Source organism: Lycium barbarum, chromosome 4 (genome assembly GCF_019175385.1).
Source record: "Lycium barbarum isolate Lr01 chromosome 4, ASM1917538v2, whole genome shotgun sequence".
Classification (NCBI taxonomy): domain Eukaryota; kingdom Viridiplantae; phylum Streptophyta; class Magnoliopsida; order Solanales; family Solanaceae; genus Lycium; species Lycium barbarum.
The window spans coordinates 25,329,449-25,342,981 of record NC_083340.1 but is presented as its reverse complement, the minus strand read 5'-3'; the positions used below and the strand labels follow the sequence as shown (position 1 = coordinate 25,342,981).

Here is a 13,533-nt window from a genome sequence, read left to right as displayed (position 1 = left end):
TTTTCCCATTTTTGCATGCGTACGAACTACGTTCCGACCTGATTCCCATGGTGGGATACGTAGGCAGCCCACATAGGGTTCGGTTGCTTTATAACAGAAAATCCAAAAAAAAAATGCTTATACAAGGAAAACCACATATGGCCTGATTCCCTAGGCGGGATTCGTAGACTATCAACATACATGTCCGTCACACTTAGATAAAAATCCAACAAATCTTTTACCATTTATATAACAGAACTACGCTGACCTGATTCCCTTGGCGGGATACGTAGGCAATCCACATCGGGTTCGGTCCCTTTATTAGAAAACTTCAGACCATTTTATGTTTTACGAACTACGTTCTGACCTGATTCCCTGGAAGGATACGTAGGCAACCTATATAAGGTTCGGTCACACCACAACATAAGTTTAGCATACCCTTCTGAACCCAAAACTGGGGCATATTTTGAAAAGATATAGACGAAAGAACGGTTGGACATCAACAATATTGAGGTTACCAGACAAGAAGTATTATAGACCAATTACTTTAGAAGTGTCATAATCTGAAGTTGGTAGAATATTTTACAACTTACATATATATACATTTACATATATATCTGTCCTTACATACATACCTACGTATAGTTACATTTCCTTATACATATACTTACATACCTACCTTTCAAATGAAATACTTTCTTTCAATCATTTCACTATTGTTCATCTACCAAGGCTTGAACGGAGATCGCAAGACCCAAACAAACAAGACGAATGAAGCGCCAACAACGTCAAACTTCGAGTCAACACGAATCAACTTCCCCCCTCCCAAACTAAGAATTTTTCTTTGAGTGGAGGAACTTAAAATCGCGAGATCAACAATCAAGTCTATCAATCAGGGCCAAAAGCATCATTTGACTCATTATGGCCTCACCTTAAAAGCCAAACGGCTTTATTTCCAACTTCATCTTAATTTCATTTTTTATTTTTATCACAATAACTTTATGACTTTATATACCTGTTTTTTTTTTTTGTAGGTTGACGAAGTTGAAGGCGAATTAAATCAGGATCCCACGTCATTTGTTCAGCCTGTCACGATGCCATCAACATCATAAGCCAAACGACCATTCTACCGCTTTGCTCCATACTTTACCAATTATTTTATCATATACTTTACCAGCTTTAACCATTTTACTCTGAACTTTGCAGGAATTATTGTCAAGTCCCCGAAGACAACCGGAGACACATCATCAAATCTCTGAAGACAACCGGAGATATATCATCAAGTCCCCGAAGACCACCGGAGACGCATCATCAAATCTCTGAAGACAACCGGAGACGCATCATCAAATCTCTAAAGACAACCGGAGACAGATCATCAAGTCCCGAAGACAACCGGACATCACTCGGCTATACTGTCTCATATGCATAAGCCAGACGGCTACACATCATCAACTCTAACGATTTACCTTGAACTTTACAGGAATATCATCAAGTCCCCGAAGACAACCGGAGACACAGCATCAAGTCCCCGAAGACAACTGGAGACACAGCATCAAGTCCCCGAAGACAACCGGAGACACAGCATCGAGTCCCCGAAGACAACCGGAGGCACAGCATCAAGTCCCCGAAGACAACCGGAGGCACAACATCAAGTCCCCGAAGACAACCGGAGATGCATCATCAAGTCCCCGAAGACAACCGGAGACATATCATCAAGTCCCCGAAGACAACCGGAGATATCGCATGGCTACCCAGCCTCACCTGCATAAGCCAAACGACTATACACTTACTTTACTCCCTACTTAATTTCTTTATTTCATCATCTACTTTACCTACTTTAACGAATTTACCTTAAATTTCACAGATATCATTTATCATCGAGTCCCGGAAGACAGCCGGAGGCCTATCACTATCATCTTCAACTGCAACTAGAGAACTTATCACATCCTCGGCATACGCATCACACATTCATTCAAGTCCCTGAAGACAACCAGAGACAACATTGGCCACACGGCTTCATCTTCATTCTCACACTCATATTTAATATCATTTACACTCTTTGTAATTTTACACTTTCAACTTTATTACTAATGTTGACATGAATTTCAGTTTTGGCAGAAAATACAACCTGCAGAGACGCAACACAACGTGGAACTTTATCTTACGCAGTGAACTGGGGCAAATTTGCTGAGGAGGAATATCAAACTCACAAGCAAGGGTCACGGATCTACTCTCGAACTCAACTCCGCCTACGTCCACAAACACGTGACACGTAGGTTAATTTCTCTTTCACATCCCCCACTAAAACTCTATTTCAATCAACTCTTTTCACGATCTCATATTCCTTTCTACATCCCCAGTGTCTCCATAACTCAACACTGGGGCATTTTTTGAAGAATTTACATCGTGTCTAGTAGAGTCCTACTTATGGGTGTGTTGTGCACCACATTTATAATTAGGAGGCTATAAGCATATGTTCCATTCTCGTCACCTGTCCCCAACCCTTGCAAAGTTATAAATCCATAAATAACATTCGCTCAACAGGTTCGACCACAATTCCTTCTGCCTTCATAATATTTTCCATCAATTTCCCTAAACCGTACTTTCTTGTAAATTCATATTCGTCGGTCCAAACAAAATTGGATACTACGTCAACTTCTTCGCCCGAAGATTCTTACAGCATCTCCGGTCGAAGAGGGGCATCTGGTGACACCCAATTTTGTCCCTCTTTTATTTAATTTACTCGGGTTTCTAAATTTACTAACGAGCTAAATACTTTATTGTCACAATATTTTATTACTACTACTATTAATATCATTACTTTTATTTTTCAACATTATGAGCATTACTTTACCACAAATTTTGAACAGCTAGTCATTGTTTTCGTTTCAGGTTCGGATTCGTTAAATTAATTACAAGACAACACTTTATAAAATATCTATTTTTTACATATTAATTATTTATTGTCTTTACATAATATATATTATACCGGGCATTAAATCAGAAGCCCGAAAATAATTAAATAGCGGAGGAATAGCTAACAATTTTCAGCAAATTAATGGCTTAAAATACAAATACAATATTATTTCCCTACCCAAATAAAAAACCTACATTTTAATACCCAACCCACATTTATATCAGCCCATATTTAAATTAATAGACCAGCCCATACCTTACCCGATCCAGCCCATTACTCCTTTGACCCGGTCCAACCCGTTTCCCCTTCCCCTTTAACCTAATTTCTCTCCCTCTTTTTCTTTTCTCTTTTTCTGATTCCACCGCCGCACACCCCTAACCTTTCCCCATTCCCGCTCTCGTCTCCTCCGCCTTCTCTCGTCTCTCTCTTCCTCCTTTTTCCCTCTTCTTTGTCATCTTCTCCATCTCTCTTCCACCCCACACCCACGTTCTCTCTACTTCGCCCGACATCGCCCTGCCATTCCTCACGCTCCCTGCCTCTCCACTTCTCACTGCCCCTCACGTTCCACACACCTCTCCTTGTCTCCCTCACTGCTCCGACACCATCACACCACTTCACTTTGTCCCCCACGCCTGTCTCCTCTTTCATACGCTCCTCTCTCTCTTCAATCTATAAATGAAGAAGGATTACTCAATTAAAAGGGGGGGATTTTTGGGGTTTTGAATGGTTTATTCTTAGGAATAAGAATCTTAACATGAAAAAAGATCTTGGAACCACGAAAATCCCCCACAACACAAGTTTTAATCGGTAAAAAAACAGCAAACAATTTACTCCATTTTTATTTTGGAATTTTAGTTACTTTAATCGAGTTCGAATCGGTTCATAACGAGAGTAGATTCGAGGCCATCGACAACTCAGTTCACTGCACACAAAAAAGGTAAATCTCGATTCGTTTCTTATTTTTAGTCTCTAGTTTTTACTCTAGTTCATTAATTATGTAGTTTCCCTGTCATCGTGTTGTTTGTTTGATGTTTGGATGCTGTTGGGATAGGATGTCGATTGCTTTTAAAAATGTACATCGTAGTTTTGGATGCTTAGACTGAATTCTCAGGAGTTAGGACCTGTTCAAAGCCGAATATACATAAGATATACGATGGGTATCAGGGTAACGGGGAAAGTATGCATTCGATATACATCTGATATACACATCATGGTGTATATATCTTAGGTATATCGCGTATATGATTAAAATAGGTAGTAACACATAAGGCCTACATGTTAAACGAGTAAAGTAAAACTTGCAGAATTGGGAATGCGAGTGCGATTTCGAACTTAGAATAGACAGTAGTCTCCTTTCATGTGCTTTGATCAAGTTTAGTTTGTTTGTTTGCTGCATGTTTCCTAGAGTTCGTTCTGTATCCATTTCACTATATGAACTTAGCATTGTGTTACTCTTTTCAGTTTGATGGCTACTGGTTTTATCCTCTGTTCAGTGGTAGAGTGAGCCTGATTTCTATATCTTTATAATTATTTAATAGCTTTCTTCGTCACAAATCTCTGTCTAACTTCTATGTTGGGATTGTTTATATTAAGGTTAGAATTTTGATTGTTATTTGAGATAATTAATTTTGGATCAGATTTTGAATGTTTGCCTATTTGTCTTTTCAAACAAATGAATGACAGAATTTGACTTAGTGACATATCTCTTACTTGTGTGGCATTATGAACTATACTCAGACTGCTATTTTGTTTGCCTTTCTGTGGTGATTCCTTAATTTGGCAAAAGTTGTTAAGTCTTGCATAGGCATGAGAATAGGTTGTGTTCCTCTAAGGTTTTAAATGGCATGATATGGGCCTGTTTGGAATTATTTTGAATTGCATTCCTTCACATATTTCTGATGTGGTTTAAAATCATAAGCTAAGCTGAGATTAAGGCCTGTAAGAGATCTGTTCTGTTTTTTCCTAAAATGTTTAAAACATGTCAAGTTTCAGAATCCCTTTTTCTCCCAAATACAGATTAGCTTGGATGTGGATTTCCATACTTTAGTTGACACTCTAAGGACTATTACATGACAATTCATTTGATTTATGCTTGATGAATGATCTACAGGATTTAGTAGTTGTGTTAATTGGTAGTGTCTAAGTCTGCCTATTAGTTAGATATACGTTCAATCTCACCTTTATTTTTGTTGCTAACCTGAAGAATGCTCTCCTGAATATTGTTGAGTGTATGCTGGACTTTTATGAGTGGTTGTCACATGCATATAATGCACTGGTTCTAGTACTTGTCTAATCCGAAATGAGACTGCAGAGTTTTTCTTTTTCCCCTCATCCTTACTGAGCAACAGTTTATCAGATTATGGTGTTTGTTTCTATTTGAGTACAATAAGAGAATAGAGTTGATGATAAAATAGTTAACGTGTATGCTGGGATTGTTAATAATCTGTTGAAGCTATCTTGAGTATAAATGTATAACAGGAACCATGATTTAGGTTTCAGCTTGGTCTTCATGTTTCTTTTAACGATGGTTTGTCATTTTAAACCTAAGGGATGTTTTCCTCTGGAGCTACAGTTATAAAATTACTAGTCTAGTGCCTGTTTGCAGATTACTTAAGATAAGGTCTTATTTATGTATATGTTTAGACGATTGAGATGAGAATATGCATATGTTGAGTCTATCTCGATCAGAAGAATTCAGAACAGTATTGCGATTTAATACTTTGAATTAACTGTAGCATAAATGATGTGGTTGTTATCAAAGAAATGTGTTCATCTCTGTGTAACTGCGATGAAGGTTGGTAAGTTTTTGTTACATTTAGAAGCCTATCAAAGTTCACGCCCTAGTTGTTTACTTAGTTTACCACACCACAAAGGCTTAAATCTAGGTTGGCATTTATATTCGTTTAATAGCTTACTGTGTTTATTATGCCATAGTTGGAATTGGCAAGCCGATTGAAGAACGTGCGTATGATAATCTGCTAGAGATCAACTTACAGTACCTGCTTAGTATGCATAGTTTAAAGAATTATGAAGTCGTGGCTTTGTTTAATAGCTGATTTTGTTTGTAATCTGTGAAGTATCACACTTTAGCCATTTTCGCTTCAATTGCAATCATGAGTTATGGTGATTCCAGCCATTCTGTTTTGTACCTTTGAGTCGTGAGATACTGCCCATTTCTTCACATGTCATTTAGTTCCGGTTGCAAGTTCTTATATTTAAGCTGAATATGTCTTGGCACATGTTAATCATCTCTTAAGTTTCTCATATATGATGATTTTGTATATTATAAGAATTATACCATCGCACTAATTTCTTCTCCTTTCTTTTGCATGACATCGGGGATTGCGAGGAGTCTCGAATGAGACTCAACTTTGCTGCAAGATCAAACAATTATGTTACCTCCTCTTGAGTCAACCCACTCTAAAAAAAAGAGAATTTTTGGGCCAAAGCCCATCACATTGGCAGTGAATAGCAGCAGTCCAAAAGGATTGAGCCAAACAGTAGCTTAGTCGCGGCAATCCTAAAAATATACTGAGCCCATTTAATTTCTTTGCTCTTCTATTCTATTTTTTGTGTATTTAATTTGTGTTGTATGACTAGCATTTGTTTGTTAATTTAGATGAACTTTAGCAAATTAGTGAAGTTTAGTTTAATAATGGGTAGTTAATTCAAAGAGAAAACTAACAATTAGCTTCATTAGTTTATGTCAAAATTATTTATTATCCATAATATTCATCTTTTAGAATAATTGATTTTCAAAGTATCATGACTATATATTTTTTGACTAAGGAAACTAAATTATACTTACTATTTTAGAAGTTTTACACTAACTTAGCTTATTCTAAGAAATAAAAAGATAAATTAGTTTCAACGGATAACTTTCCACTTTAATTCCTTCCAACACTTGAAATACATATTTGTCTAAGATAACCTTTAAAACTTTATTAAATAATTCTTTTAAATTTTAGTCATTTCCTCCACATATAAACATTACATGTCCCGCTTTCTTTTAGTCTATTTTTTACTAAAACTCTTTTATGCAACTATTACCTTTCCACAAGTATTATACTTTCGTTTAAAATTTTAACAACAATTATAAGTCGTATTTCAAAATAGCATTAAAAGTACTCTTTTATACAAATTATTATTATTTTACAAGTTATATTTTAAATAGCATTCTTACATATTTACCTATAATTTTAGCCATACTTACAAAATTACTTTCCTTTTTCTATAATGCTATATTTACATTTAGCCTAATTAATTTTAAGTCCGGTCGGTTAACCATTGTTAATGGGTCTTAAAGGGTGCCTAATACCTTCCCTTTAGACTAACTGAACCCTTACCTAGAATCTTAAGTTTCGCAGACCTTAAACAGAGTTAACTTTAAACATAATTTTTAATAAACTTTAGGTGTCCTAATTCACCGTAAATAATTAGGTGGCGACTCCTTAAAACGAAAGAAACAAAAACAGGAATCTCCAATACGTCATACTTCTAATTTAACCCGGTTAAAATGGGGTGTGACATAGGTTATCTCTCTTATTCCTTGTTATTTTTCATATCTATATTATGTTGTTACTCATGCCTTACATACTCAGTACATTATTCGTACTGACGCCCCTTCTTGTGGGCGCTGCGTTTCATGCCGCGCAGGTGCATACAGATGAGTAGAAGACATTGCTAGAAGATGTTCCAGCGGGATTGGCGAGCTCCATTTCTTTCCGGAGTGTTGCCGAGTCAGGGTATCCGTGTCATGGTATAATGATTTATGTTAGAGACTTTGCAGACAGAGTCATGTATTTAGCCTGCCAGTCTTGTATGCGGCTATATAAGCCGATGTATTCATTATGCATCACTTTACAGATTTATATGATTATAAATTTTATTTGATTTGAGAAAGATAAAAAGAATGTTTTTGTTAAAAGTTTTCCCTATGCATTTTAGTTCATGACTTAAGGATTATGAGTACAATGAGATCCAGTGGGTTCGCTCGGCTCTAAGTAAGGGTCGGGTGCCCGTCACGCCCTATCGGGATTGAATGAGGCAGTTGAGCTCCGAAGATTAAGCCCTTTGGTGAAAGCTTGTGCAGCCCATTCTTCCGGAACCGGAGGGAGCTCCATTCGTTCTATTTGGAAGCGGTTCACAAATTCTCGTTGCAACTCATCATCCCTTTGGGCTATACGGAAGATATTCGCCTTCCGGGCCTGCACTTTTTTAGCTCCGGCATGGGCTTTTATGAACGCATCCGTGAGCATTTCAAAAGAAGTGATTGAATGCTCGGGTAGATGGTCGTACCAGGTCAATGCTCCTTTCGATAGGGTTTCCCTAAACTTTTTCAACAACACGAACTCAATTTCATCCTCTTCGACGTCATTGCCTTTTATGGCACAGGTGTACGAAGTCACGTGCTCCTGTGGGTCCGTTGTGCCGTCGTATTTCTGGATATCCGGCATTTTGAACCTCTTCGGGATCAACTTCGGAGCCGTACTTGGAGGGAAAGGTCTTTGAATGTACCTCTTTGAATCCGGCCCTTTTAGAATAGGCGGAGCCTCCTGTATCTGATCCACCCAAGAGTTATACGTTTCCACCCTCTTCTCTGTTGAATCTACCCGCTTTGCCAAGTTCTCGAGCATCTTCAGAACTTCAGTGGATGAACCGGCTCCGGACCCGTTACTCTCGACTCTCCGTGTTTCATCCCTCCTTGGTTCGGTGAATCCTTTTGACCTTTCCGGAGCTGCCTTATCATTTTTGGTCTGCAACTGAGCTATTGCAATTCCCTGTTCGGCTATGGCAGTCCCCTGTTCCTGTAACATTTCAAAAATTAAACGTAAGTTAATCTCATTCGGAGTATTAGGTGCTTTCCGGCCTTGAGCCCGAGATAAAGTAATTGAGTTGTGAGTGTTCAAGGGATCAGTGGCCGGAAAGGTGGCATTCTCCTGGTTCACGGTGTTCTGCCGGTTGAGGCCTTCCCTCGAATCAACAGAGTTTGGGTCGATTGGATCTGCTGGTAGGCTTCGTAACCCACTGTTCTCGTTTTCAGCCACAATCTCGTTGTTGTTGACATGTCCAGACTGCCCGCTGCTTGCCATTCGGTCCGTTTTTTGCAGAAATTAGCAGAAGATTCCTCAAGCAAACGGGTAAAGGGAGACAGAAGCAAAGATTAAAAAACCACTATTATCCTAGCCCCACGGTGGACACCAAACTGTTTACCCCGAAATTTTGGTAACAATTGAATTTGTAAGTGAGGTATAGGATATGTGGATGAATTTTAATCTATTTTTGGTTGATATGAAATGTGTATGGACTTGCTTGTTATAATATATATAGATATGTATGCTAATGCCTTGAATAAGTATGTTAATATTGTAGATTAAGCTAAATATATATGTATATATGGCACTATATTGTATTGAATGGATGAATAAAGCCAAAGAACACTGCAGATCCGGACTAAAATTAGAGAGAGAGAGAGAGAAAGAGAGTTTCAATATAATTTCTATTACAATGTTCTAGTTCTAAAAAAAAAAACCCAACCCCTAAAAGTAAGAAAATGTCTTCTATTTATAGGTTTGTCTCATGGGCCTTGAATATAATACAAAACCTTTCAGAATAAAGAAACCCTAAAAGGATAAGGTAGGACCGTACGGTATGACACCCGTACGGTTGTCATTACAAAATGACAGAACGGTCTTGACGCGTGGCAGCACCGCAACTGGTTAACCGGACCAACGGCCACGTTCAATTCGGACATGGAGAAACCGGAATAACGGCCACGTGAGTTTGACTTAGAGAAACCGGACTAACGGATACACTTCTATTATCTTCGGTCAGCCGCATTCGGTGCAATCCCCCGGTCTGAAGAAAAGACCGAACATACTCGTACTCATTTGGACCTATCCTCGGCCTCCGGTCTCACCAGTCTTACATCGACCCGGTTTTCACCGTATACAAATACAATACACACTGATGACTGAACACTCTACTTTTACAGAAGTAAATAAGAAGAAATTGATAGGAACTTAAGGTAATAATAGAAGAATTAAAAAAAGAAAAAAAACTAACAGCTCCCTTCATCACTTTTCTCCTTATCAGCATACTTTTGGAGCGCTTCACCGTGCAACTTCCCATACCTGAACTCATCAAGCATTTCAACTCCCATGTCTACGTAAAAATCATATGACTTCTTATTCCAAACTGCAACTATTCCCTCCACCGAAACGAACCCGTTGTTAGCAGCAATGGACACAACAGTTCCAAACAACAGTCTTCCCATTCCCAACTTACGATAACTCTCCCTGAAGTAAAGACTCTCGAAAAAGAACCCAGGTTTATCATAGAAGCACGAATAATTCACGTAAAAGAAAGCATATCCCGCTATAAAAACATCATGTTTATCGTTGCCGTCATCATATTTGGACCTGAATTCCTCCGCCTGTCCTTCAACGACGGGGAATTTAAGGTCGAACTTTGTAAGGACGGGCTTGAACCCTTGGTCCGTGGTATGCTTGGATTCAGTAAAAGGTGTCGGTGAGACTTCGAGTAGAAGTATGGTTGGCCTGTAGTACAGGGGAAGAGGGTTTTCTTTAAAGAGCAAGTCCGCTAAGGAGGATTCAGTAGCTTTATAGAGATGAGTGTCGTTATGGTATGCATGGATTTGGTAAAACAGTTGATATATATGGTGAACGTCAGCTTTCTCAGCGAGACGGACTCTTGTGTATATCATTTCGTTGATCGTAACGTTGTTTTCCGATGACGAGTTGGTGGATATTGTTTCAGATGAAGTTGGTTGTTGAGGAGCAGCAGCCATGAGATATTGTTAAGTTACGTATTCTTTATTCTTTATTCTTTATTTAGTTGGTGGAGTTGGTGGAGAGAAACTCTAACGTGGGTTCTATATTTATCGGCAGCGTGGATTAATTTGTCAATCAATTGGTAAATTTGGGCCCCAATTATTTTGTAAAAATTTATACATACATACATGCATACCCTATATTAGAAGCATGAGTTGGGGCGGTTTCATCGTCCACCTCCTACCAAAAAAAAAAAAAGTGGACCCCATCACCTACAAATAAAAATGGATCCCATATTAAAAAAATCAAGGAATATAAAAAAAAAAAGTGAATCCCATATTAAAAAAACAAGTAGTATAAAAAAAAAAAAGTACACCACATATTAAAAAATCAAGTAATATTCATGTAATTCTCAAAGTATCCCCATTAAGTCAATAATGGTGAATTCATTGTCACATGCGTATCAACCCATTAGTGGAGCAAATGAAATTATTGTACAGTAAAAAACGTGAACCCCATATTATTGTTTTTCTTCAAAAGGTTAAGTAGTCAAACCATACAATTTCCTTTCTTTTCTTATATTAGCCTAAGATCTAATCTAGATATTTAACTGTTGTATTTGTTATTCCGCCATGTCATTTATTTGTTATGTTTACTAAAATAAATATACTTAAAATATTTATATTTTAAAATACGATAGAATTTAATTACTTTCATTTTTATTCTTTACTTTTTCATTTTTATTCTTACTCTAATAAATGTGAAAAGAAATTAATGTCGTAAAAGAAAAAATAATATTAAATGGAGATCAAATAATAAATAAGGTAAATTAGTCAAATTATAATTCTAATTGACGTTTCTTAAAAAAAACGTGCAAAAGACAACATGACAAGTAAAATGAGCTAAACCAAGAATATTCACCAAAAATTAAAAATAGTAGTTCTTCTTTTAAATAGAAAATCAAATTTCTACTTTGTTTCGTTTTAAACATGTAAAATTAATTTAATAATTTGAATTAGAACTATCCAAATTTGATAAAAAGTAATAAGTATTGTTTAGGTCCAATCTACATACATTAACAATAGAATATTTTACACCTTTAAATTAATCGAATTAAAATTCAAAGTATCAACTGATGCTTAAATATTGCTATTGTTTTGTCTCAAAGAGAGGAAAATAGTTTCCTTTTAAACAAGTATTCTCTTTTAAAAAGTATTAATAAAATTTTGCAAACTTTGTATTCGCAGCAAACACTAATACAATAAAGTTTTGGATACGGAGTACAAACTACAATGTTATATTAATCGTGTTTTGAACATAGTGTGTGTGTGTATAGTGCAAACTTATGTATATTTATTAGCTTTATAAAATATACTATATATTATCACTACCCAAACACAACTACCTGCACCATCTAGTTAGGTGAGATAGGCTAATAATATTTGAGCATACAATATATTTGAGCAAGTTTAGCCATCATTTTAAAAATTACTTCTTAATATGAAAATAAAAATTTAGACAAAAATATCTCTAGCTAAAAAAGTTCAAGTTTTGACAAATGAAACTCTAGAAACAATTAGTAGGGATTTAGAATCTCAGTTGGTTGGCTACCTGAGCTTTCACATTGGTGAGAGTTCGAATCACCACGTTGTAATCTCCTCCCCTACCACAGGGAGAATTTAATTTTTGGTCCTTTACAAACTTTATTTAGTTTTATGATTTTTTACAAGAGATCTTCATTTTTCACACATGAGAGGTCTGAAAAAAACACATTAGAGATTTGAAAAAGTCATTTTCTTCTATTCAAATTGTAGGAGGGTAAGAGATACTATTTTCACCTACCACACCCTATGTAATAATAATAATAATAATAATAATAATAATAATAATAATAATAATAATAATAATAATAAGAAACTCTAGAAACAATTCATAGAGTTCAAACTTTCACAGTCTAAACGTGAAATTTATTGGAGATTTACATTTCATGAACGATTCGGAATTCAAGTGTAATCAAACTCTTAAAATTTAAGTGTAATCACCGTCTCCAATACTCCCTCCGTCCCGTATTAGTTGGCTACTTTCTTCTTTACACAACTTTTAATAAATCGTAAATAAAAGTGTATTTTTATTATATTATCCTCATCTCTCTCCAATAAATTGTACTCTAGTCAATATTGGTTTCTTTGAAAAACAATTAATGTTGAGGATAAAATAGAAAAAAAATTAATTAATTGTATCTTGGTTTTATAAATGAATAAGTATTTTGGGACATACATTTTTAATAACTAATATGGGACCGAGGGAGTATAAACTTATCTAATTGAAAGAATGATTTGATTATAAGGATATAAAAGTCAGTCAACATTTTGAAAATATAAGTGTTTGTGTGTATAAATGTGTAGCTTAAATTGCGTATCAAGATGGGTTACTACGCTTAATTAATTTATTAAGCCTATTAAACGACTAGAGAGCCACGTCAGAATTTTTTTTCTATCAAACCATTAATTTTTTTAGGGTATTTAATTAAGAATAAATTAGTAAAAACAATTCTTACTTTTGAATAGTTTTTTTAAGGAATATACACAAACTAAAAAACATAGTTTTTTTTTAACGAATATACACAAACTAAAAAACACCACTTATTATGAAATTGAAGAAGTATGTGAAAAAAGTAAGAAAGTTGACATTTGTTTTATAAATCTATAAATCTTCACTTTGATTGACCATCTTTGAAATATTCCCTCGCCAGTGTTTAGGACCATGCAAAATATCATAAAAATGTTAACATTCTATGAGAAAAGTTCGATAAATTTTAAAGTTCAGTCAAAATCAATTTTATGG

At 35.9% G+C, this 13,533-nt stretch overlaps 1 protein-coding gene across 1 annotated transcript; it reads right to left on the bottom strand.

Moving 5' to 3' along the window:
• Window positions 1-9,825: 9,825 nt before the first annotated feature.
• On the bottom strand, window positions 9,826-11,305 carry LOC132638301 (tyramine N-feruloyltransferase 4/11-like). Its single transcript, XM_060355240.1, has one exon. It carries the CDS (start codon window positions 10,704-10,706, stop codon window positions 9,957-9,959), a length of 750 nt encoding a protein of 249 aa, XP_060211223.1. The 5' UTR covers window positions 10,707-11,305; the 3' UTR covers window positions 9,826-9,956.
• Between the last annotated feature and the right edge of the window lie 2,228 nt (window positions 11,306-13,533).